Here is a 27,557-nt window from a genome sequence, read left to right as displayed (position 1 = left end):
ACTGTATACATAGGGTGTCCCAGATAACGTAGCGAAGCAGTTCATCCAAACAGAAAATATTAAAACACGGTGCAATATACAATTAGAAGAGCTACAGTGTTTGGTTGTCAGACCTGAGACAACCGACCACCGTAGGTATTTTAAATGTATCTTGCACCGTGTTCTGAAATCGTCGTTTTTTTAACGCGATTTAGTTAAGGGCCCCGTGTCGCGGAAAAGCGGGCATCGGCGTCAGTGTCGGTGTGGCGTCGGCGTAAGCATCGGCGTCTGGCGGAAATAACCATGCCGAACCACATCATCTCGAACCACCCCGACCGTACGGGCCCTTCGCGTGGAGCAAGGCGTTAGTGAACAAACATTGACTTTCTCAAAGTAAAATGCATCAGAAAACTTCTAAACTACTACCTAACCACAACCTACAGATGTGACAGCATCGGATTGTAATTTGAATATACGAGAAAAAAGCCTGATAAGCAGCCAGGGATCTTTGAAAGCTATCACGTTCCACTCTTAAAGGCGAAGCTTAAGCGTCCTCCAATTCTGATGGTGTTTTGCTGTACTTTGCTTCTAGGCAAGATTCAGCGGAATGTTGAGAACCGAGCCTTTCTAGATTTTGATCGGGCCCCATGTCGCAGAAAATACGGTGTTGGTGTCGGCGTCAACGGGGTCCAATAACACTATCGCGTTCCACTCTTAAAGGCGAAGCTTAAGCGTACTGCAAGTTTTTTGTTTGTTTTTAAGCAGCTTGGCTAACGTTAGGTGGGACACACTGGATGTAATTTTATTACGCTCTTCACGGCTTCATGCAACCTTCAATGTGAGAGTTTTTTATTTGTGAGAGTTTGATTTGTATAATATTTTTTCCATACAATCGCAAGTCGTAAGTAAGTAAATGCGAAGGTATACCCGTGAAATAATAAAGCTTAAATATTGTCTGGAGTTTTACGTGCTACAACCACGACATAATTATCAGGCTTGCCGTACTGGGGAACTCTGGACCGGCTTTGACTAGCTGGGGCTCTTCCCCGTGAACTCGATGCACGGTGAACTAGCGTTCAAAATGCGGCCGCCGCAGCGGGGTATTTAACCCGCGACCCTGAGACCAGCTACGCATCGCCATAGCCACTAAGCCTCCTCCTGTGAAGTATGGCAGAAAGGAAATACATAAAAAACATTGTTATAAACGAGGGCTCACAGTAGCGAATCGCTAAGCAAACCGACATATATACTGCAAATGCAGATCATCATGCTGCTGTAGGCGTTCGTCCTGTTTACTCTTTAATTATAGCTATAGTTATCACGACGCTGAATAGTGGTGGTATAAGTAGAAACAACTGTTTCGTGTTTCGTAATTACCAGTTGGATTGCAGCTTTTTGTTTTTCAACATCCTTCTGCTCGCACCATTGACTCGGTTCTCGACGCGGGCGCTTAAGCACTGTCTGCATTTATGAAGTTCTAATAGGCGGTGACGCTAGTTTATCCAGTGCAAGCTCAGAAATGTGTTCCAATCATATTCAATATACTCATATACAAGGTATGTGACAGTATTCGCGTTACTCTTTCCTAAATAAGCCAACGCTCTCAGACCCAGCTTAGCTATAAATATAATGGCAATGAAGCGCGTGCATTCATCAGACCCATGCACCGGTGAATCGGGGCTAATTGCCCTCCATTCTCTGTTCGGAAGCTGTGCTTGTGCACGACTTTATTATCTATCATTTGCTTGCATGAGGACCACTACGACGACGAAATTGCAGCGGAACGCAACTCCTCTTTCCCACCCTCCTTTCCCCCACCCTCCTTTCCCCCACACCAACCCCCTTCCTTTTTCGCTGACACTTCTGCTTCAGCGCAACTATCTTGGCCAACAGAAGCCCACACACGTTCTATCTGCGGGTATTATCCGAGCTGCATTTCTCTTGCTCTCTTTGGCGACTCCACCACGCGGATCTGGCATCGGATGAGCAGGGCTTAGCCCAGCCGACACTGCGTCACTGTGTACCTTGCTCCAAGCAGCATTGGCGCTGCAGTAATACAAGCGCAGCTACATATACCCCAGGGGCCGGAGTGGGGGGCCGTAGATGTCAGTAGCTAAGGCCTCGCAATTAGTGCAGCGTGTAATTAAAGCGCATAATTTATGGTGGCCTGTAGGATCTTTTTCTACTACACCACTATTGCATTGCGTGTACGTGCTTCTTTGTGTAGACCAGATGAGATGAGTTGGGCGCAGCCAGTTTACCCAGCTACTATGAATCTTATTCAGTGACACTCAAGCGACTACCGAACGCTGATTTTCTCTGTAAGTGGCACTGCTTACGTGGTAGATGCCCGTCGGCTTAAGGTTATGCGTTTGTCAGTTTGAGCGTGGCGTTTTCAGATGGTTCGTTTCCGTGGACACGTGCCTTTTTGTACATTCACCAAGGGGAACTTCTGCAGATTGTCTACAATTTCCTTTCACCTTTAGAAAACATGCAGTAATGCTAGTAAAAAGTGGTACATGCTGATTACGCTCAGTTTCCACGTGAAATATTACATCATGATATGCACTATCGCAAGTTAGCACGGGCAACTATATATTTCCGGAGCTACGCAGTCTAGGGCAGCGTTGCTTGACAGACGCAAGTAATTCCAACAATGTTGTCTGAGAACTGCTGAGCAGCAGATTTCTAGGACAAAATTTCAGCGTGTAGTCGAAGGAACTGGTGAGAAGGCAAATTTATTCGTCAATTGTTTTAACGCCAGTGGTATTCGTGTGCTCCTTCTGCTATTGTCACGAGCCTGTGGTTCTCCTGCACTTCGTGGAATTTAGGCGCCTTTGCAAGTACCTGGATGATTTGTTTGGTTACCTTTATTCATCCTCGCGCACTTTACATTGTTTAAACAGATAGTACTCTCATTAGGCTATGAAGATTAGAACGTTTATTCATTTATTCATTTACTTAATTATTTTTACTGAGGTGATCATTGCCTGCAGCGTCATTTTCGGCATTAACTCGAAGAGCACAAAAAATCCTAACATTAGTCAGCCACCTTAGTGGTCAATCATATCTGCTGGTAGTCTATTCTGCTAATTATTGGGTTTCGGGAAAAATTAATCTGTTGAAACATCTGTCATGGAGGCTTGCGGTCTAATCTTAAATTTGAGGTCTATATGGTATAGGATAGGAATAAACTTCATTTGTCCAACAATTAATGCTGTTGGTGCCCGGGGCTAGGCTGCCAGAGGTCCATCGCCTGAGGAAAATATTCCAAGATTCTCGGCAATGGGCGTGGACCGCTGGACGGCCCACTCCTAGTCTTCGGATGCCTCACTGAGGAGGGCGGCTTGCCATCTCTCAGGAGAGGCGCCCCGCTTCATGGGGTCCTGCTGTTGTCGTCCCCCTTCATCTTGGTCCTTTTTCCTCATGGCGTTGGCATTCCCAAAGCACATGAGCCATATCGGCGCGCTTGCGTGCACGCACCACGGGCACCCGGGCAACGGGTGCAGCGCGGGCCACAGCCGGTGCAGGTGGTAGAGGTTGGTGAAAGTGCCCGTCTGCAACCGTCTCAGGTAAAACAGAGAATGCTTGGGCTGGACATATCTTTATGCAATTAGGAATATTTTTTCGCAATAAAGGTTAAAAAGTTCATTCGGGTATTTTGTGCTTTTGTAACTTCGTCGAGGTAAACTTAAAACATTCAAATAAAGCTATTTCACTCACTCACTCATTCAATTATGTCACGGTCACTTGCTAATCAGTCGTTCGTCTCCAGACGAAACGGAAAGACAATGTGTCAAAAAAGCAAAAAAAATGCAAACGAAACCTCAACACAAATTCATAGCCTATAGTGCGAAATCGCCTCACTCTCCATCCTCCATGGCTGAGAAATAAACATAGAATGCACCGTTGCATACGAATTTGTTTGTCTAATAGTGACGCGTAGTGGCTGAAATTTAAAGAAATAGGTGACAATAGCGTAAATTCGTTCGCGTCTTGCGGGCCTTCCGAATAAAATATTTAAAGCAGCTGCATTCTTTGACAGTGGTTATCATCAGTTTCCTCCCCAGCGACTCTAATGATTTTATTATTAACGCTGTCAATATGCTTCCTTATGCTGATATGAATCAACATAATTCCTATTTGTAATTACATTCTTAGCAACCTCGTTCAGGCCCTTAACAGCCCCTTAACAGTCATCATCATCGTCATCAGCCTATATTTATGTCCACTGCAGGACGAAGGCCTCTCCCTGTGATCTCCACTTACCCCTGTCTTGTTGTAGATGATTCCAACTAGTACCTGCAAATTTCCTAACTTCATCACCCCACCTAGTTTGTGGAGTGATGAAGTGCTAGTAGTGCTTTTATATGGTTCCAGAATCTTTTTGGGGCGCCTTTGTCTCTTTGGTGAATGTTATGCACCCAATGTTCACTTGCGCATTTAATTGTCTCTTGCACGAGCTCACTCGCCACCCTTTTCATTTCTCGGTATGTATTCCATCTAAGGAGCACCTTTTCTTGTAATCCCAACTTTTTGTCTTCTCGATGAGCCCTAGATGCCTCTTTACGCTCTCCTATAGCTTATTTTATTTCCTTGTTCCACCACTTATGTGGTTTCCTCTTTCCAATCGAACAATTGTTTTGCCGTGTCTGCCTTATTTCATGCTGCATAACGTCCACCAGTTCCTTAAATTCCCAGACTGCTGTAGGAAAAGCATCAATTATCTTCTCTATGTTGTTTGCGATCTCTGTTATTTGCTCGTCATTCATTTTTAAAAACTCTGAGGCCATTGGTTCATGTTCTGCGTTGGTATCTCGCCCGAACTTTAATGCTAAACGTTTATGATCGCTTCCCAGGCTATTTTTTCATTTTAGTCTATTATCATTTGGGCTAGTTTTTCGTAGACCATTTCTGACACTAAGGCGTAGTCGACACATGACTGCCTGTTTCCGCATTGCCACGTTACCTGTCCATGACACTTATTCTCCCTGTTAACTACTATAAGGTTCGGTTCGTCACACAGATCCAGCAATAGAGAGCCGTTGCAATCAGTATATCCGTCTAAATCGTCCATGTATGCGTTCATATCTCCCACTAATATCACCTGGCCCGATTTACTGAACTCAATAATATCGCTTCTAATGCACTCAACAAATTCCTGATTTTTTTTTCTCTGCTATCACTATCTGTGCATAGGTAAGCTACTCCCAGCCACGTATTTTTACCTTGCCATGTGCCGCTAGTCCATAAATGCTCTTTACATGTCTCGTTTACCGTTCGCCACTGCAAAACTCGCCTTATTAGTACGCCTATGCCTCCGCCTTTCCTTGACCTGTTCATTCTGCTGCACCCTTCCCATACAAAATTGTCAATAACAGGCAACTGCTCCAAATCTCATGCATGCGTTTCGGTCAAGGCGTACACGCTAATCGCTTCATCATTCAGCTGCGTTTGAATTTCCAGCCATTTTTCCTGCTTGCGACCACCCTACATGTTAATGTACCAAATTTTATCTTCTCTATTCGTATCCTTTCTGCGTCTTTTCCTGACTACTGGTCGTCTAATTCTGCCCTTTACTTGTCTTTCGCTACGTTCAATACTTAATCCTGCTTCCTGATTGCCTGTGGCCCGCCTAAAAAAAGCTCCAGCTCGCGCCGCGAATCGACGTCCGACCGGTGTTGCTACACTTTCACTAAAATGTATGCCGCCACGCACAAAAGCGCCTACGCAGCCTGCTAGGTGCACTTCTCGGTTGATGTCAATGACCGTAAAATTCATTGCTGTAGCTAGAGTCCAAATTTCCCTGTTTACTGAAAGAACTGCCCTTTCAGTTGCATACCCGGCCTCTGATTGGTCCCAGTGGGACTGGTGGGACTGCCATCCCGGCGGGACTGGCGCGCCTTGCGGTGGTGGGTTCCCGAACCTGCCCTTGCGTGACCACCCGGACAGACGGACGGCGAAGGGTCGACTTAGAACAACTCCGCTATTAAAACGATTCAAAGCAGGAGAAACAAGCGACAACAATTTTAACAAAGCGACCACTGTAAAGCGTGCTTTGCCTTGCAGTGACTTACTTAGAGGATAAGCCAGCTGTATGAATTTCATTCGAGGTGTAGTCCGAAAATTAAGTAGGAAAAAAAATGGCCGCCCTTTCACTGGGGGAGAGATGGAAGACCAGCAAAGCTGTAATATAGTGGGAATTGTGTATTTCCCATTATGAATATTAAGATGTGAAGGTGTAATTGGTTATTTGAACTATTAAAGAATGAGAAATATATATGATCCGGTGGTTTTAATTGATTTAGTGACCACAGGGACCATGGCCTTATGGCCGCTATGGTACACCGCCATAGGGTGTACGGCAAAGGTTGACACGTTCTTCATAAATATCTCACCAACACCGTGCGCGTTCGGTCCGAAGGCGGGCAAAACGCCGCAGCCGTCGACAACAGTTCGGCGCATTGCTGGTACTGCTACATGACCAAGTTTATACAGCTCCTCATAATTTTGAGAATGACAGCGCATAAACAAATGTCATGAAACAAAACACCGGCAGCACATGCCTTTTATGTTCAATCTTCTCAGACTGAAATATTAAAAGTGCGAAACAAAAACATACGCAGTTTCGCCCGAAAGGCGAAGCATCAGTTGCGATAGAAGATTAGTAGCGAGTTATACGGAGTAAGGATAGTAGTTTTATCAGCTGTCTAAACTTGAACACATTCGCTTACTAGCAGAATCAACAAGGATGGTGTCAGCGCGCACACGCAAACATGAATAGATCATACTCGATGACCGCACACAACCGCTGTTAAAACGCTGGAGTGAGCCAGCGCGCCAGCAGCAGCGAGCGAAGGTTCATGCGATCTATCACTTCAATGAAAACTGAGCAGCGAAAGCACAGCGCATACAAAGGTAGGAGCCGTGTTCCAGATCGCTTTCAAGATACGGTGCGCGCCACCACCCGTCGCCGCGCAAAGTACAAGTACGCAGTTAAATGCTCGCAGAGCAAAAGCCGCACTCCTTCCCTCCTGTGCTGCTCTCCCGCTTTCCTCTTTTCACGTGGGTGATTGAGTCGCCAGTTCCCCTTGCGCCCGGACGCAAGATACGCATTTGGTGCCGCAGCTAAACGTCGCCTGCCCTCACTCCCTGCCGCCCCCCAGGGCCTTTCGCGCGACGGAAGAAGTCGCGTTTGCTCTCCGCCGTGCGTTCGCTCCCCGTGAAAGCGCGCGTCCCTCGCGCGCTTTCACTCCCACATACAGCATACGGCCAATGAGAGTTCTTTTCTACACGCGGACACGACCATCAGAGATTGAGCCCTTAACAGTTTCGCTGTAAAATAGCTGACTCTCCCGCAATCGAGATTAGATGTAAGCATGAAATGGCTACCATATGGCGTCTTTTGCTGCCTGTGGTGCCGCCGCCTTCCACCGCATTTCTTCTAGCATTAGTACAAGGCGCTTAGCGTCTTCCTCCGTTTTTTCTTCTCGCATTGAAAGGGTCGACTGCAAATGTGCGCCTTAGGTCCCCTGTATCTGCCTTTTGAACGTCGTTATTGAAAATGACAAATAAAGCTTGTGCGTACTAGAAGTTACAGCTTGAGCTATACTGTGAACAAAGGTTAGGAAGAACTCGGAAGCAACATTTTTTGTAACTTGTTTGGAGGGCAACTAGCGTATGTATTGCGGCCCTGTACAAAGGGTTGGGGGCCAGAGACCGCGTTTTATTAAGTTTCTACTGGTTGCCCGGATGATCTCGTATTGTTCTCGCAACTTGCATACAATTTATCAGCTGCCTGGGTACACATGCATCATAAAGAAAGGAATTCAACAAGAGGGGACACTCCCATAGGGCCCAGCGGCCGAATTGACTGCAGCGTGCCAAGCGGTCGGTGTCGATCACTTAAATCACTTCCGGTTTCGGGCGCGCGTATTTTGAACGCAAGCTAGCACGCCGGCTGGGACCCCCCCCCCCCCTCCTTTCATTTTTTTTTGCTCTGCGTGCAGAATCGGTTTATTATTTAGTAAAAATGATTGCGAACAATCTCTTAAAGTCCCATCGAATCTGTGCCACGTGCAATTTCACAAAGTAGACGCAAGACCTTTTGTGCAATGAGGAAATATTTATTTTGCTCTATATAAAAGCTCGTTCCGCGCTTTTTGTGCGTTCATCCAACGTTGTGACACCAGCAGGTAAGGCAGTAGTTCCTGTACGAAGCTCCACCGGACGGCACCAGCTGAAAAAAAAAGTAAATTACAAGCATGTTACATTTGCAAGCACGTAACAGCATGTTACAAGCATGAGTCATTTTGGTATTTAGATATAGGAATACTGCGTGTAGAGGCAAAACGTGCGAAAGCGGTGAATGGGCGGCATTACAAACAAAAGCAATTCGCTTTTACATACACGGCGTAGAAAATACCCGACTCATCCCAAACATATATGAAAACATCTGATTTCCAAGTGTTCCCCCCTTTCCGGGCATTATTTCCTGCACTTTGGCACCACAAATACACGGACGACTTCGCGTTTTCACAACTTGGCCTCAGGTTATGCGACGGTACGTGACATACACAGAGACGGACGCAACAGGCACTCAAGACAAATGCGCGGGTGCAAAGCCTGTTTTCAGTCCTTCAGAAGACGGAATTTTCGAATTACAAGTGTGATATGTTCCTCGGCGTTATCTTTCGCGTGTTCTGCCGGCGCCAGCAGCACACTCCCATGTTGTCACTCTTGGCAATCGCCCATCGCGTTTTCAACAGGCTTGAGTACCGAAAGAAGGTATATGTTGTTGCGGGGCCACAAAAAACGTCACAAACTTGACCCTCTATAAGATTCATTACACGCCAAACTAACTTTATCGCCACGGCCGAGCTGCTTATCGCTAACTGCGTCACAGCGCGCTGTGCGGCCAGCGTGCCTCAAAAGTACCCCAGAAAGTAGAAAAATTACTCTTCAGTAATGTCTGGCGTCAGAGAAAGCGGCACAAACTTTTCCTAGTAAGATGCACTACACTGCGCACTACGACCGAGTTGGTTCTCGCTAACTGCGTCACAGCACGCTGCGCGGCCAGTGTGCCTCAACAGAACCGAAATAAGTTACAATAATCCCCTAGGAAGCTTCGGAAACATGTCCCAGCACGATTCATTAACTCAAATTAACTGCGCCAGGACGGCCGAGCTGTTTTTCGCTAACTGCGTCTTAAGTCTCGGTCCCGTGCCGTAAGCCTAAATGCGTCGTAGACTGTGAAACCAAATTTCTCACCTTGCCGTAATCCAATAATGCAGTGGTGTCTTGTCCCAGTGCAAAAGGAACGTATGCATACGCCGGGAGCCCACGAAACCAGGCTACCTTACAAAAAAAGGGGACAGACGGGTCGCCGCGGGCGAGCGCTCAAACGCGCGCGCGGCCGCACTCGCTGGCTTCGGGGGACTGTCTGGCGGATGACGCATGTATCTGGCGCGTCATTGACCTGTGGCTAGGTAAGGCTAGGAAAATAAGTCGCAAAGCTTAAGTTCATTTATACGCAAAACGTTTTAGTTTTCGCGGCAAAGAATTTAAAAAATAAATCAATGCCTGTTAACTTAAGTTCACTTTCTTTTTTTTCGATGCTCGCGGCAGCTAACGTTCGGTGTCAAAAGTATAGCGTGACGTATGGTGACGTGTTTCCTGTTGCCAGTTTTTGCCGAGTGTCCCCTCTTGTTGAATTTCTTTCTCTATGCATGCATGGTGAAAATTTTGGGGCAATATGGCACTAAAAGCAATCGCAATGTCGTCTAGATCGCATGTATTTCTCCCCTGAATTAACATCGCAAATTGTCCAGTGCAGCATCCTCGATCTTCCTGCAGATGCAGGACACATTTCAGATCATCGAGCTTTGACTGTCGCGCTCAACCTGGAAGGAAGACTAGGTGAACGCATTTATATGTGCAAACTAGGCATTGCTTCTTTGCTTGACCAGGTGACCCTAACCGAACTCAAAGCCGCAATAGCTACACCAGTAAGCGATTATGAAAGTAACATCAAAACATGGGATACATTGAAGGAAAGGTGGAGGTCGGCATCCATAACAGCTAGCAGGAAACGCAAAAGAAAACACTCAGCAGCTTTGTGAGTGCCTGAGAAGGATAAGGATACTACAAGATGGTGACCCGCCATGGTTGCTCAGTGGCTACGGTGTTGGGCTGCTGAGCACGAGGTCGCGAGATCAAATCCCGGCCACGGCGACCGCATTTCGATGCGGTATTGCGAAAACACCCGTGTACTTAGATTTAGGTTCACCTTAAAGAACCCCAGGTGGTCCAAATTTCCGGAGTCCCCCAGTACGGCGTGCTTCATAATCAGATCGTGGTTTTGGCACGTAAAACCCCATAATTTTAGCACAAGATGGTGGCTCCCAAACACAGCTAATGTACGAGTACCCAAATCACCGGCGTGAACGATACCACAGGCTTATGAGCTGGTACTCTCGTACCTCTGCAAAGGCGTGGATGATGAACAGGCCAATTTCTGATCCTGAGGTACTGCGGCTGGCTGTACGTTCAGCACGAGGCAAAATAGCAGCTCTTTCATTGAAAATATTATAGTAGAAGATGGCACAGGGAGCGGTGCGAGACGAAATATTGAAAGAATATTTTCTAATTGGCTCTCAGACGTATTCTCATCGAGAAATATTTACAATGCCCATCTTTTAGGTAAAGAAATATATGGTTTTTGTAATAATCTACCCCAAGTCGAATACATAGAAGGCATGAATTTATTGTCTCCAACAGATCTGCATGAGGTTTTTGATGTTATTCGATCTACGAACAGCGGATCAACACCTGGTACAGATGGCTTACCAGTCGAATGATCCCGGTCCTGCTGGCCAGAAGTAAGCACTGCCTTGGTATCTCTTCTTAACGGAATTCTTGCACGGGAAGGTATTCGTAAATTGTTTTATTGGGGCCACGTGATACTGTTTCCAAAGCCAGACTTCAACCTTACAGAACCCTCATCCTGAGGGCCTTTAACGCGGCTCAACACAGACTATAGGATATTGACAACCCTTCTTGTAAATCGCATGAAGGTATTATTGCCTAAAATAGTCAGTGTACATGAAGCATGTTCCGTGCCTAGTCGGAGAATATTTTCAACACTCCACTTAACACGTGATATCATAAATTACACAACAGCGCGTGAAGCTTCAGGAGTATTGGTAAGCTTAGACCAAGCCAAAGCGTTCGACCGCTTAGAACCCCAGTACTTATTTGAGGTGTTACAAAAATATAACTTCCCCAGAGAGGTTCTAGATATCCTGCGGATGTTGTATTTAGGAACAACAACTGAACTGTTACTTAACATGACTCCTACGTTTGATGTGACAAGGGGAGTGCGTCAGGGCTGTCCTTTGTCACCTATTTATGCTTGCGTTTGACCCGTTGTTAAAGCGTTTTAGCGAGAGCTCGCTTGTAAGGGGTCTTCATATGCCGGGAACGGGGTGCATAAAAGTGTCAGCGTATGCGGATGACATTGCTTTGTTCTTATGGGATGGGGATAGTCTCGTAGAGGTATTCCATATTTATAATCATTAAGCGTCTTTTTCAGGGGGTTCTATGCATTAAATTTAGGATGCACTGCAATAAGATTACTAGGAAGCATTAACCAGACCGAGCACATGCATATATTAGGCATAAAATTTTCTACAAGTGGTGTTTCACCTCACACGTGGCGAGACATTGTCAGCTCCATTAAAGCACATTCGAAGTAGTGACTGCGTCGACCTCTGCCGCTAGAAGAAAGGGCTTTCTTTATAAAATGGACACTAAAGAGAAACAGGAAGTTCAGCTGGAATAAAAGAGGGACCTTCAAGAATGCATGCAGTTTTTGTTGGGTGCAAAAATATGAGTTATTAGCGGAGAAATTCGTAAACAAAGACCAAATATATTTTCCTCAATTTCTCTCACCCCAGATTTGGCGCTGAAGCAGTGTCGTCACAGATTTCATTGCTCTCAGCAAATCAGAATGCGCCATGATACGTCACCGCTTGCGTAAACGGCCGAGGCGCTCGCTGCATCATGGCTGCATGGCCGCTGCGTTTGCGTTCGCCGCGATGGATACCGTTGCTGCCGCTGCACCTGGCAACGAAGAGCTCGTCAGCGAAACAGGACTGCATTTCAGCGATATTCAGTGAAACGGAGCGCGAAATGATCCTACGTGCTCGAGCGGTAGGTGTTTCCGCGTGCGATGGCGGCGAGCCGCCGGCCGCGCCGGCGGAAAGCAGAGCTTCGTTTTCGTCGACGAAAGGCGTGTGTGCGGTCCGCCAGGCGACGATGTTCCTGACAGAACAAGCGTAGAACGTTGCGCGCGTACTCGGTATGGTTATTTCGTAGCTGTATTTAATGACATTCAGCACTCACCGAGCCGCCAGTTTGCTGCTGCAGGTTCACCGGTACGGGGTTTAATGAAGGCCGCATTGAGGGAACAGCTGCTCGAGAAAGGACTGCCCTCTGGGGCACGCGAAGATACTTTCCGAGGCCAGGATTATACACATAATCCGAGGGCGAGAAATGCAGAGAGCACAACATCGGTTTCTCTGGCTCTTTTGCCGTTTTATCACCAGCCGAGCACTGAACCATTGCGAACGCCGGGGAGCCGGGGCTCACCGCGCGGCCCCACATGAAAGGACACAATCGAGTCAACACTGCCACTGCCCCTGAGCAAGCGCCTTGGACCATATATAGAGCCCTCAACACTGCACACACGAGGTATTTTCTGGCTGTTTCCCGCGAAGTCAGCGTTTTTCGAGCCACGCAACACGCAACCAAACACTGTAGAGCGGAACAGGCGCGCGCGATGATGCATTGAGAAAAACGAAACTACGAAACTATCACGACCGGATGTATCTCCATGTCATTTTTTTTTCTTATTTAATTTTAAGCTAAACTTGTACTTCCTCGCTTGAAACGGTTGAAAAAGTTGGCAAATGCTGTTTGTGTACGTTTACGGTGTATTTCATTCTGCGTTTTATTAACAGCGATAAATCGCTCTCGACCAATCACGACCGGCCTGCGTTTGTAATCTCCGACGTCAGGAACGTGTGGTGCGGGAAATTCGAAGGAGCGTCAGCACCTATCCTTCAGTTTTTCACTATTTTCTCGCTTACTAAACATCTGTTCGCCGTAAGAATGGTGGGAATGTGATTGTGATAGGATAATCTACCATTAAAGCTCAACTTCCGGTTTCTCTTTAGTGTCCCTTTAAGAATGTATTGTGCAGTAACTATGGTTCGCTGCAAGGGTGGCTCTCTCGCCGTCATCAACAGTACGCGTAGTAAAAACACTTATTTTCTCATGGTTCTGGCTAAACAAGTCGCAATACGTATCATATCAATTTTTCCGTCTGCCGAAAGTCAGCGGAGGATGGAGCTTGCCGTGTATAGTTACATTTGGTAGGCTGCTGTGCACTAAGAGTACATGTGACCTACTTGATGATGATGAGTACCCAGGTAGGCCACTGATCTTGTATTGGCTGGGTAATTAACACCGAACGCTTATGCCGCAAAGTACAGGCCACTTGCTTCCGACAGCGGTAATGCCAGCACCGCAGTATGCGGCGGCTGCGCGCTTACAAAACCAGCTTGTGCAGCTAAGGAATACAAAGTGGCGTACGACACCAGTTTCAATGCTTTGTGAAACGTTGTGTGAGACGGCTGTGCCTCTAGGGACAGCTACTACAAAAATATGGACAGCCGTATTTTCACCTGATTTGCCTTCTAAAGTGAAGGATTTTCATTGGCAATATCAGTGGGGCATATACCTACAAGAGACATGCTTGAACGCTGGGATATGGTAGCGAATGATAAATGAATACATTGCCACAGAGACCAATACGCATGTAGTAAAGGAGTGCGTTGCAGCACACACTGGTTGCAAGAATATTTGGAATATCCGTCGCACGGGCACCACTGCGGCAGATCGGTTTGAGAGTCTCGTCTACTACAGCGTTAGCTACTTTTTGTGGTGCTTCCGCAACATTGCAGAACGATCCCAGCACCCAAATAGAGCAATGTACCCCAGAGTGCGCAAACTACGGGTTATAATATGGGGTCATCTTGAAAAACAGCTGTTCAAACTCGGTGAAGCCGAGTTTCTTCGCCGTTGGCTTACGCGGTACCTAAGTGTCTCTCGAGTCAAATTTTGGTACATTCAGAATAATGCCCAAATTTTGTTTGCCTGATTAGAGAATCGGTACCTGTGTGTACCTCGGGTGTCATTCATGAATTGGAGTCTGACATTTATGATTTTTTATATACACTATCATAGTGTTTTTGATGTGTGGCAAAGCCAATGCCAAGCTGACACCAATTACTATTTTGTTTGCTCATCTGTTTTGTTTATATCAAGTACGATGTATTGCATGTGCGGTACGTTGTATTGTAATTTAAGTTCATGCAACAGTTGTATGCGGGCCTACGGGTAAATAAATTTCCTTCTCAACTTGCCGGCATGGTCTCGTTTTGAGTGCCCGGATGTTCTTGTTTGAGTGTCCGGATAACGGCTCTGGCTTTTGGCCCAAGGTCACGTGGAGGTCGCCGACAACGGAAGCTAAAAGCATTTCATGCTTAAAAGGTGGCAGGCCACTCACTGCACCAGATCTTTACGCTTGATTTCGTTTGCCACAGTGTGTTTGCACTACCTAAAATTACGTGACAACGACGATGAGGACAATAGTCATGATGAAGATGTTGACTGGGACATTCGGATGCATAATACATGCATGTCTAGATAAACTAGCACAGCCGGAAAATACTCGAACATACTAGTGGCTGCATCGGAAGTAGGTTGGTTTAATTTTGATTGTGAAAAGTCTATACCTTGTGTTCTAACAGCGTTACCTGGTGAAAATGAGCCATTTTCTCGACGCCGGCGTTTCCTGTCTCACAGAATGTACCACACTGTGCTCCGATTTTCTAAGGGAGAATACACCAGCATTTCTGTGCCTATAAGTAATCTAACTATGGCAGAATACGGTTAGTTTGGAAGCTCCGACAAACGTAAGCGCGATGACAGACCACACACGAAAGAAAATTATCAATTTGTATAGAGTGCTCAGTAGAGAAGAGTGAACACTCTGGGGTGCTTGTTTCTTTTCGTTCAGTGTATTTTATTCCACTTATGTTTTTCCTAGCTTCAATGAATTATCCCGACTGTGTTCTTTCATTACATCACGGGGAATCACTCTTGAGCGGCTGCTGGCATATAAAAATATATATGGGGTCTTCAATAGCGAAATTTCCCAATGGAATCGAATATGCAAGCAAAACGTCATTCGAAGAATCGAATCGAATGTCATGTAGTATCCAATTTATACAGCAAATGAAATATAAACGTATCGTTGTGCGCGTTTTTTAGCATGAACAACTGGTTCGCACTACTTCATACATATTATTCCGCTCACGATTTGATATTCGGTGTAATGTGAAGAATGTAAGGAAGCACCAACTTAAACCGTGATAGCATCTGGTGCACCATGATAACGAGAGTAATCAAACAACGGAACAGCGAGGAACTATATGCAGTTCGATTGTTATGTTCCGTGAAGGCGGTAAATGTAATACTGCAGTTCCGCGCACTGATTTAAATATATGCAAGCTTGCAGAAGTCTGTTAAATATTACGTAGGTTTGCCTTAGTATAAGCAGAGTAATTCCGTAGGCTGGCTTAAGGCGAGACATAAATACCAGAAGACTGGGAATTATTGGCCAGAAGTTATCCCCTCCATGCATTCGCTCAGGAACATTGCGCTTAGGGCAGCAACGGTAGCTTTCCTGAAAAAAAAAAGAAAACTGAAAAATAAATCAACATTCGGAAGTCACCAATTGCATCTTTACTTTTATGCTCTAATCAGTTATGGTTTCTCCTATATTTGGGCAGAAATAAACACTGTTTCCGCCTGGTTTCATTGAAAAAGGATGTTCGATGCGAAAACCGTGGCGGCGACGTCAGCTTGGGGAAGTACATCGCCCTGTGTTCCTATGGGGACGGCAGTGAGTCACTGCAGGTCAACTGCGCTGAATCGATGAATCGAGCATCGCGAATCAGCTACGAAATGTGTTGCGGATTGAATACTAACCTAATTGTTACGCACTGTCTGGCTGCCGTCGCCTTGCAGATGCGCATCCAAGAGACCTATAATGTAAAAGTCCTCCAATCTGTTCTATTGCAATCGCCTGACGTCATCTTGAAACTGCAGCGCACACACAAGAAACGAGGACACAAGGCAAAGGTAACACACAGGCGCTCACTCGCTCCTAAGTTTATTTTTGGAGGGAAGTTACACACCTATATACATACACCCAGGCTGACTAAAGTGAGCATGTGCCATGCGGAATAAAAGTAATAAAGACATTTATATATATATATATATATATATATATATATATACAGGGTGTCCCACGTGACCTTAGCCAAACTTTAAAAATATGAAAATGCCACCTAGCTCAACAGAACCAAGGTAATTCTGTTTGCGGTCGCTTAGAGATACTCAGATTATTTTTTGCATTCTGCCTAATTAGATAATTAGTCATAATAAATAATAAATTTCTCAATTATTATAATTAGATGAAAAGTGTCAATGATAAAATTGTAGAGCGCTACGAAACACTCCCGATACAGCTTTCTGTTGCTCAATGCGTGCAACATGAAGGTGTTTTTCCGAGAGTGAAAGATGCCCGCGAATACACGCAAAGTGCCTCGAGCGGCCAGTCTCGCGGCAATTTTGCGTGCATTCGCGGGCTTCTTTCACGCTCGGAAAAACACTTTAATGTTGCACGCATTGAGCAACAGAAAGCTGTATCGGGAGTTTTTCATAGCGCTCTACAACTTTCTCATTGACAATTTTCATCTAATTATAATAATGAACAAGTTGATTGCTTAATTATGACTAATTATGCAATTAGGCGGAATGCAAAAATAATCTGAGTATCTCTAAGCGACCGCACACAGCATTACCTTGGTTCTGTTGAGCTAGGTGGCATTTGCATATTTTTAAAGTTTGGCTAAAGTTACGTGTGACACCCTATATATATATATATATATATATATATATATATATATATATATATATAGCTTACCTTTGCATTATGTCCTCGTTTCTTGTGCGTACGCTGCAGTTCCGTGGCGAATAGCTGCGAACTCGCCCAATTTTCAGTACGTTTACAATCCTGACGTCATATGTACGTAACGGCTGACGCAAGCATCGGAAGATGACCAGCATCATTTCTTGAACCGTCCAATCAAACGCTCCCCTTGTTTATCGGAGGTGAGCATGGAGGAAGGAAACAAAACAGGAGAGGCCCTGACGTCACTTCTTTGAAGCCGGAAGTGCAGCCATGTTGGTGTGCCACCTCTATTTGCGCCTCCAATCAGGGGTTCTGCAGCAAGCCGGAGCAGATGGGCACGAACTTTGAACTTGCATTGTTACGAGCCGCCGGAAGTGTGTGCTCCTGACGCGGGTTCAAACAAAGCCTACAAAAGTTCTCTAGCAGTTTTAGTGAAGCAGACGCGCTCCTGTGTTTTTCCGTGGCACGTTGAAGAAGGCAACGAAGACCCGCGCCGTGATTGCTTGAGTGTATCTGTTGCTGGCCGACACACACTCACAGACCCAAAACACAACTTTCAAGCTTGCACACCACGCTCCAAAGTCAGCTTTTCTCGCGAACAAAAGGTGCTGCGGGAAAGACACCGGCGGAAAAATCTTATCTCACTTTTCAGAGAACAAGAGCAGCAGCGAAAGCTTCAGGAGCGCGGTTGCCATGTCAACGTTGACATTTGGGGTACCCGTCCCAGTGCTCCTATGCGAAAAACAGCACGTGACTTCCGCCACACCTTCTCCAATACGTTCGTGCTGGCCGGGGCCTCTCCTGGGGTTTCCTTCCTCCATGGAGGTGAGTTTTTCATTTGAAAGCGAATAGCATTGCCTCCTTTGAAAGGTCTCCTTATCTAATCCCTCGACATGAAGCGAGGAGCACACAGAAGTGGAGGGGGTTTCGTTGGGGCCAAGAGAGCGCTCTGAAAGTAGATAACGGGATGAGAAGGGTGGTGCTGACGTTAGCGATGAGGCCGCTTCCGCTTGCTTAGCTTGCGGTGGCTGGTCGAAAATCGCGGCGGCGGGCAACGTAAAGGTAAAAATGCCATTAAATTGGATGCTCGGCGAAGAAAATTTGTCAGAGCGATGTCGCATACGTTCTTAAAGGGCTCTAAACGTTATATTGCTACGAAAACTTTTTATTATACTTAAATAAATTCGTTCTCCCCGGCAGCTACAAGTAGACAGTGCAGTGCCATAGGTGGGAGGACATTTTATTTCTTTCTAAGCAGCTCTGGCTATTGCGAAAAAAAAAATCGCTTCAGCTCGGCATATTAATGCTTGTGTAATGAGTAGTGACATAGTGAGGTTTTTTTTTACCCGCCGTGGTTGCACAGTGGCTATGGTGTTTGGCTGCTGAGCACGAGGTCGCGGGATCGAATCCCGGTCAGGGTGGCCCCATTTCAATGGGGGCGAAATGCGAAAGCACCCGTGGACTTAGATTTAGGTGCACGTTAAAGAAATCCAGGTGAGTGAGTGAAATAACTTTATTGAGGTCCAGTGAAGACGCAGCGGAGACCCCGCGCCACCCGGCTAGTCCCACGTAGGGACCGCCAGGTGGTCGAAATTTCCGGAGTCTCCCACTACGGCGTGCCTCATAATCAGATCGTGGTTTTGGCACGTAAAGCACCATAATTTAATTTTTAACATAGTGAGTTTTCACGGTTTTGTGACGTCGCGTGAACGAAAAGCGAAGTAGGCTCCACCCGAAAACCTTTGACCAATAGCAGGTAATTTGTAGCGATGCCTTTCTGATGCTAATGCCTTTTCGCGCTTTTCACGCTTGGTCAGTGGTCAGAGCGACGGTACGCTCACGTTATCAACGGGATCAGCCGGCCGTAAGCGGTGGATGGTAAGACTAGTATAGAATAAGGCATAAGTCATCGCTACAAAATACCGGCCCTGATGGCGCAAAAGATGGGGATTAGAAAATAATTATTTTCTTTTTGTCGGTCCAATCATCCATAACCAGTGTGTACACGTCATATTGACACGTTTACTTGTTTATCTTTCACCAGTGACTGCTTTATACCAGCTAACAAATGTTAAACGTTACTGCTAGGCGCAAGACAGGCCTGCTTATGGGAAGTTTCTCGAACGTTCTCGATGCTTCGGTCCTTTGTTTGTTGTCACCGACGCTGATGTAATCTGATTGTATGAGCGACGTGAATTATGTAGTACTTTCTGGACTATATGGGGGCACCAGGGATTACTCTGGAACCTTCGATGACTCATCTATAAAAGCCAACGCGTTTCACCGCTGATCGTTTTTTTTTTTTTTGTCGACGACCGACGATTTTGCTCGCCACTCTTGCTGTAAAGTGAGTTATTTTCTTTGCTGGGCACAGGAACGCCCAATAAAGCGTTTGTTCTTTAACAGTTTGCACAATATCAGACGGGGCAGTTTTAGCGGTTTTCACGACGTCGCGTAACCGAGAGGTGAAGGGAGGATAGCGCGAAATATTTTTGACCAATCATGGAGGGCTGATTGCAAAAATGGAATAGAAACAGTTGCAAATACTTTAATGTCAGCGCGCCATATCCCGCGATCAAGTCATCCATCAAGCATTCTACTCGGAGGCACGTCAGATACTGCAGCCTAGCAAATGGGCGCCATGTTCTCTCTCACTGTTTGCTGTCTTGCTACCCTTTACTTTTGATGCAGTTACTTTTGTAACTACATCGAAATGACCTCATCGCTTTCTGTTTGAGGCGGTTATAAGACGAAGGTTTGGTTTGGTTTAGTTTGGTGCCTATAGAAATAGCACAACCCACTACGGAGGATTGGCCAAGGCCGTGACGAAATATTTCCTACGATGACGACGACGTTTACAGCATGTGTCATCCGGTTGTCTGTTGGCGTCGGTGCACACGACAACGCTTATAGAAATGAAATGGCGCAGGCGCTAACGTTGGCTGCGTGAAGTGATAAACTGCACAAATGCATATCAGCTGCTTTTATTGCGATAGCAATTATATGGACAGTCAAAAGCAGATTTCTGCCGTCGGCGTCGCCGTCGCCGTCGCCGTGAGGTTCCGTATGACGTCATTTGGAGAAGAAATCGTCGCCGGTGGTAAGTGGTTCTTGAGGGAAAGGGAAAGGTTGGCGCTATCTTCTGCAGCCCTTGAGGGAGCACGGCTCAGCGCCATTCGCGCGCCGAACGCTGTATGTGCGAGTGAAAGGGCGCGAGGGGCGCGTCTTTCACGGGGAGTGAACGCACGGCGGAGAACAAACGCGCGTTCTGCGCCGTGCTCGCTTAAGGGCTGCAGAAGTAGGCGTCTCTGTTCTCCTTCACAATAACCATGTATGTAGAGCAAACGCGCCTTCTTCCGACGAGCGAGAGGCCGTGGGGGAGGGGGTGGGAAGGGAGGCGACGCTTAGCTGCGCACGCAGTGCCTATTTATATCAGAGGCTCCGGCAACAGTCACCAACGCCGCACGCATTTTGAGCGAACGCGGGCAAAACGCCGATGGCGTCGACAACAGTTCTGCGTGTTGCCGATGCTGCTGCATGTCCAAGTTTATACAGCTGATAAAGCTAATATCATTACTCCGTATAGCTCTCTACAAGTTTGCTATCGCAATTGATGCTTCGCCTTTCAGGTGAAACTGCGACAACTTTTTTGTGTTTCTTAGGAGTAAGGGCAGTTCCATCTTCATTAGTGGCGGAATGGTCCGCGTTTGCAAACGATGAGATGCGACTCATAACCGGGTGTGATTAGCGCATGATGCCCGTTGACAGCCGTTACCTTCGTTGTCGCAATCGCATTTTGACGAGGGGATTACTTTCGTAACTGCAAGTGATCCGCACTGAGTGACCTTTAGATATGGAGGCTTAACTGGAGCCCAGATGGAGATGCTGGCTAGGAGCGGCAGGCTCTGGCGAAACGTCTGGACGTCTAATGGGAATACACCAATTAAGTGTTAATAACGTTGCTAAGAACGTGCCATCACTGCGGAAATATCGTGAGAGGCATGGTTCATAGAGGAGACCAGAACATCTGTTGTTTAGGCGGTATATTTTTGACTGACATAAGGGTCTTTATTGTGTATCTCGATTAAGAAATGGATAACTTAGATTTAATGTATGCATAACGGCGCAACCTTGTGCGGCTTCTGAGGCAAAATCCAATCCAATCTCTGGCAGAACCACGAGATCTCAGGGGTGCATAGAAGCTTTCGATGCGAATCCTAGAAATGCAGCTTCAAAAGGTAACGTACAATGCCTGAATAAGTGTTCCATATCAGGACTTGTTGCTGGGCTAGTTGGTTCATCTTATTCCGTAGTGTTTAGACACAACCAAGGACGGGAAAAAAATCAGGACAGGATACAGGTTCCATTGTCTAAATTGCTAGCAATGTCATGTGAAAATTCTACCAGTTGTGCTATTGTGCTGAAACCACGACGGAATCCGTGTTGTATGTTGGACAGAAGGTCGTTCGACTCAAGATACTCAATTATATGTTTATGAATGATATCCTCCAGCAGCTTCCCGGAATTGGAGGTAAGCGATATAGGTCTATACTTGGACAGAAGTTGTCTATTGCCTGATTTATGCAGAAGCAGGACTTTAGCTAACCTCCAGGACTCGGGGACGGTACTTGAAGACAAGGGTTTGTCAAAAACGATCGCCAAATAATGCGAACACCAGAGAGCGTAACGCACCTAGAAAGCTGTTTGGAATATTATCGGGGCCAGTGCACTTCTTTGTGTCTAACTTTAGAATCAAGTTTAGGATGCCATTTTGACTGATTACCAAATCGCCGATGGACATCTCAGTATTACAACTTCTGAGCAAAGGGAGGGCGTTATGTTCGTGCGTGAACACTGACTGAAAGTAGACATTTAAAAGATTGGCTATTTTAATGGGGTCTGAAACAGCCGCGCCATCTAATATAAAGGAAATTGTATCGGTTTTAGTTGGGGTAATAGAAGCCCAGAATTTGCGCAGTTTAGACTGCAATAATCCTGGAAGCTCAATTTGAATATAGAAGCTCTTAGCACTTTGCATTTTGTTACGCAGATCAATCATGGCATTAAAGCGAACGATAACATCTGGATTACCTTTCTTTTTCAAACGACGCAGACGACGAACGCTGACTCGAAGCTTGCAGTAAGCTGAGATTCATCCATGGAATCTGTGGATTTCTCTTTTTGGTTTTGAGAGGTACAAAAGTATCAATGCATAACTTCACGACATGCTGAAATGCACTGACCAATGTGTCAACGTTACCATGAAGACTAAGTGCTTGAAAGGAATCAAAGTTAGCAGCTAGCATATCTGTTATAGATGCGTCGTCAGCATGAAGAAAGTTATGAAACTGCGTAATACCAGGCTGCTGTTTAATCAGTGAAGATGGAAGAGGAACGTGCAGAGCTTTGTGGTCAGAAATGCCATCAATTACGTCACATTGGAACGCAGTTTGAATTAACTGAGAAGTGAGAAAAACAAGGTCTAGAACAGCGCTATGGCGGGCTGGAGTTTTTAAGATTAGCAAGGCCCAGGGTTAGTGAAATGGATAACAGTTCCCTACAAGTAGAAATTTCCAGACCAGTGCAACTTTGTGTTTGCCAGTCAATACCCGGTGCATTAAAGTCCCTTATGAGCACAAATTCTGAGGCACCGAAGTCGTGTTCGTGCAACAATATGCTAAGCCTTTGAAGATCTTCCATAGAGCAACCTGGTGCGCGATAGTATACACCAGCAATTATCGACAGTTTATTTAAACAGAGCTTACACCAAGGAAGTTCAACGTCGTGTGTGTCAAAGAGCACAGAAAATTTTATGTCTGAACGAATAAGTAGCGCAACACCACCACCTTTGCCACTTGATCGGTCATTGAGCACTGATACAAAGCCGGAAGGGGTAAATTCACAATCAAACACACCATCATGTAGCCAGGTCTCCGTTATGGCCACTACACGGGAAGAGTACGACGTAACAAGCAAAGGCACGAACTTTTTAACAATACTTCTCGCATTTAGATGCAAAATACTTAGATATGAGACGTTGCTGGCAGTCAACGAGAAGTTGCTCCAGGTTTAGAAGCAAAAGCTGTTTTAGGAATGTCAGTACAATCGCACTTTAGAGAATCTGTGTTATTGTCTCACATGTAGCGCGCATCAATATAGGCATGATCATAGCGTAGTTTTACTCTGGATCCATTATCACGAAAACTAGCAGTTGCGTTCCACAGTTTCTTTCGTAAGACGCACGTTCGGGGATAAATCTTCCGTTATGTACAAACCAGACCCTTTCAGTTTCGTAACACTTCTCAAGACCCGCATTCTATCCTGTAATCGAAAAATTTTCATTATGACTGGTCGCGATCTCTCTTCCCGTGATCTGCCTACTATGACAGCGCTCAATATCTGGACATTTTATCTGAAGACCCTCAGATAGAACCCGTGTTACAGCATTCAGCAAAAAGTCAGTATTTTCGTCACGTGTTTTCGATAAACAGTGAAAAAGAATATTGTTCCGGCGTGAACGATTTTCTAAATCATCGGACTTTAAACTGAGTTTAGTGACCGATTTCCTTAGTGAGGCAATCTCGGAGTTCAGCTTATCATATAGCGCACCACGATCAGCTACAGCTGTAGATGATTCGAGTACAGATACACGCGTCTCAAGAGTTTCAAAAGGCGAGTTAAAGGATTCTTTGATATCGGCAATCTCGCTTGCAATTTCTTTCTGACCAGCCAGTAATTGCGCGAGAAGATGAGCCATCTCAGGTGAGGGTCTAGTTGAGCTACAAGAGCTATTTGTAACAGAGGTGTTAACTTTGGTTGTCTCTGCTGCACTTGCTGAAGGCACACCTCTAGGTCCAGGGTTAGGTTCAACGTCCCCACTCAAGAGAACGCTATCGAAACAGTGCAAAATACGAGAGCACCAAGCAACAAGACTGTTCGGGCAGAACAGCAGCAACAAGAAGCGGTCGTCAGAACGATAGCTACAGGCATCAGGAATATAACATACCTGCGTAAAAAACAGGCAGTGATTTAGCAACATTTCGGCTATGCCGCTGTTCTGCCCACTGATGTAGGGAGCCGTTACGAAGACCTTTATAGCGTCCTGTGTTGACGTTGCTGACCACAGGTTATCGATGATTGGCTGTGCGAGGATGTCGTCAGTTACAAGTGGAACACCACCAGTGCAATCCCTCCGGACAGCGGATGCAGTCCCATACCCATCGAGATCTCCGCCCCCTCACAGGGTAGTCTGTTACGACTATCCTGTGTGTAGAACAATTTGTCGCACCGCCAAAGAAACGGTGAAAGCCCGGACGTTTTGAATACTCCGAGCGGCCCGCAACCGTGAATGAAACCAGCCGCAACAGCGAAAAGCCATTAGTGTTTGTGCGCGCATTCTGGGGCCTACTCCGCTCTCCCCCTCCCCACGCGCGCAGCGCCCTGATGTCTACCTAGCCTCCGCAACGCCGTCTCCCTTCAGCGTTGGTGACGGTTAAAGGCACCGGGTAGGCCCTATACACGGTTTTATCGGCGAGGAGGAACGTAGCCTCGAACCAGCGCTCCCCGCCGCTCTCCTCCTCGCACGGGTATGTGCGGATCGCAGTTTCTCGCAGCAGCAGCTTGGAACTGCAGCGGCGTCAATGCGAATTAGTGCGATGCCGCCACCATCCGGGATGGGTGGCTGGACATATCCAGGAGCTGTGTAGTGAACCCATGCTGATGCACCAGTAGGAAGCAGCGCTCGGTACGACCAAACACCGAAGCACACCGGGAGGCGATGGCATCACTTTCCTGATGCTGCGGAATCTGGAGGATGCCGGTCGGCAACGGCTCCTTGAATGCTACAATGACATCTGGAGTACCGCCGTCATCCCATCATACCAGAGAGTTGGCGCACAGCAGTGGTGGCACCAATCCTGAAGCCTTGGAAGCCTGCCACAGCACTCTGTTCGTACAGGCCAGTCTCCCTCACCTATGCAGCCTGCAAGGCTCTGGAGAGGGTGGGCCTGGTGCGTTTTCAGTGGATTCTGGTACAGATGCAGTTCTTCCCAGCAGAGCAGTCGGGCTTCAGGCACTACCGCTGCACGGCGGATGCAATTGCGGAAGTTCTCGCCACTCTCGAAGATGTCAGGAGCTCCGGGGACGTGGTCATGCTGCTACTGCTGGATGTGGAGAGCGCATTCGACGGCCTCCAACATGCGGTCGTCGAGCCTGCCCTGGACAGACTCGGCATCAACGGGTGCTTCCGGGGTTTCGTCAACGCCTTCCTGACTGGGAGGACCATCAGCGACAGTGTTGGTAAGGAGCTGACCTAACCCAGGGACATCACAGCAGGTGTCCCACAAGGGTCAGTGCTCAGCCCCCTCCTATTCATCATGGCGCTGGAGGGACTACCGGCCTCACTCGCAACCGCCGCACGGTTCCCGGCCCGCTAATCCATATTTGCGAATGATGTGGCACTATGGGCGCGGGGACCAAGGCGGTCAATCCTAGCCATCAGGAGTTCGCTGCAAAATGCCCTGGACGCAGTGGTCTCCTACCTTGGAGGCATTGGGCTCAAGGTCTCCGCCAGAAAGACGGTGGCCCTGCTGATCCATCCGCTTGCCTCGCCCCTCTCCACGTTAGGCAGCTGAGGGTTGGCACCAAAACCCTGCCATGGAAGCCGGTGATAACGCACATGGGACTCACCATCGACCACCGGCTCACCTGGATTCCAGCCACCAAGGCCGCCACGACCAAAGTACGTCGAGTTCAAGGGGCCATCAGCATGATTCGGCAGTATGGCCGTGGCTGCGATACAAAGTGGGCACTGCGGCTTAACCAGGCCACTTCGACATCTGCTCTACTCTACGCCCTCCCATTGGTGAATCTGTCTCCAGCCAGGAAACGCCAACTGGAGGGACTGCACAGGGGTGCTATGAGGGCCATCCTGGGGCTCCCGAAGTACTCCCCAGTAGCAGCCACACTCGCCGAGGCCAACGAGTGGCCTCTCTCTACGAATGGTCCAGCGGGCGCTGGGTCATGTTGACCGGCTGCACCAGACACCTGATAGCAGTGTCCTCTTAGAACGGCTTCGCAAGCCAACCATCTTCACGGATGCGAGGGCTCTGCCTGCTCTACGAGCAGATGATCACGGATCCACCAGTGGCGGTTGCCCCACGACCATTACACCATCTGCCACCAGAGGTCCAACTCTCCCTCGATGGGGCAACAAAGCGCCGAACACCTGTAGCAGGCAGCAACCTGCAAACTCCAGGAGCAACTGGAGGGTCGGCTGCGGGTGTTTACTGATGAATCCTGGATGCCGGACGGGTCAGCAGCAGCGGCATGCCTCATCCCAGCCAGAACCAGCAGCACATGCAGTCTCCCGTTTCCAGCAAGCTCCACCGTGGCGGAGCTGGCAGGCCTTCACTCGGCTGTTGACCTTGTAGCACCCGCCGACGCCACAACGTGGGGCGCTATGGTTGGCACTCTCAGCCGGCGCCTTGGTGCCGGCTGTAAAGAGAAAAATAAAGAAGCGCAACACGTGCTCAGAGCGCAAGCTCGGCACACACAGTGTCGATCTAAAAGCTTGCCACGCTGGTCGTCGCCGCCACGTCGCTCGGCTCGCCGCCTTTTCCCTTCTGAGTAGGGAACGACGGCAACGCTCGTACATCCGCCGTCACGTCCTCCAACAACCTCCTTGCTGAGGACCCACCTGCACAACCGGTCGCTGTGCTATGCAACAGTAAACCAGTGCTGCAGGCCCTGACCAACTGCCATAGGGCCCGACTGACGGGGTCCCTCTTGGTCACAAAGATCTCGGCACTCGCCTCCTCCGGAGTGTCCGTCTCCTTCCACTGGCACTAGCTGGCATCGAGGAGGCGGACACCTCTCGCTAAAGCCGCCCACCACCCTGGAGTCTCATTCGCCCGAGCAGTAGTGGCGTCAGATTACTCGAAGCCACATCTAAAGCAGCTCCTTGTCCCAATCCACCAGGACACGAGGGTGGAAAACGGCAGAGGACCAAAGCTGCTTCCAGAGACTGGCCTCACCAGGCAAGACAGGCCACCCTGCTGCGACTCCGACCTGGCTGCATATCGGCGGAAGCCACGCCAAACGCCGCATCGCCTCGCCCTCCTGCAGACGATTAGGCGATACTGAGACCCGCGAACATTTCCTCATGCGCCTGTCCGGTCCTGACACAGGAACATTCTGGGGTCACCAGAGCCCACAAGAAACAGGGCCTCCCTGCTGCATCTCTCCCCAGCCTGCTGTTCTCATCTCGTCCCCGTCTTCCTTCACTACACAGCCTGGTGGAGGTTGTGGAAGTGAGCGGGATAGCAGCATATCACCAAGCGCACCTGCTCTTGCTGGTCCATGCCTTATCTGTGGCCTACTCAATGAGCGGGCAAGCCCCCCCCCCCCCCCCTCTCCCGAACCATCTCTCACGACTTTCTTCTTTACCTCCCGGTCTCCCCTTCGCCTAAGA

At 47.6% G+C, this 27,557-nt stretch overlaps 1 protein-coding gene across 1 annotated transcript; it reads left to right on the top strand.

Annotated features, from left to right (window-relative positions):
• Nucleotides 1-23,834: 23,834 nt before the first annotated feature.
• Nucleotides 23,835-25,401, top strand: LOC119433660 (uncharacterized). The gene is made up of 2 exons (XM_037700910.1): nucleotides 23,835-23,848; nucleotides 25,044-25,401. The coding sequence occupies exons 1-2, from the start codon at nucleotides 23,835-23,837 to the stop codon at nucleotides 25,399-25,401; spliced, it is 372 nt and encodes a 123-aa protein (XP_037556838.1).
• Nucleotides 25,402-27,557: the final 2,156 nt, after the last annotated feature.

The sequence above is a fragment of the Dermacentor silvarum genome, chromosome 11 (genome assembly GCF_013339745.2).
Source record: "Dermacentor silvarum isolate Dsil-2018 chromosome 11, BIME_Dsil_1.4, whole genome shotgun sequence".
Lineage (NCBI taxonomy): Eukaryota > Metazoa > Arthropoda > Arachnida > Ixodida > Ixodidae > Dermacentor > Dermacentor silvarum.
This window is presented reverse-complemented; position numbering and strand designations above follow the sequence as displayed.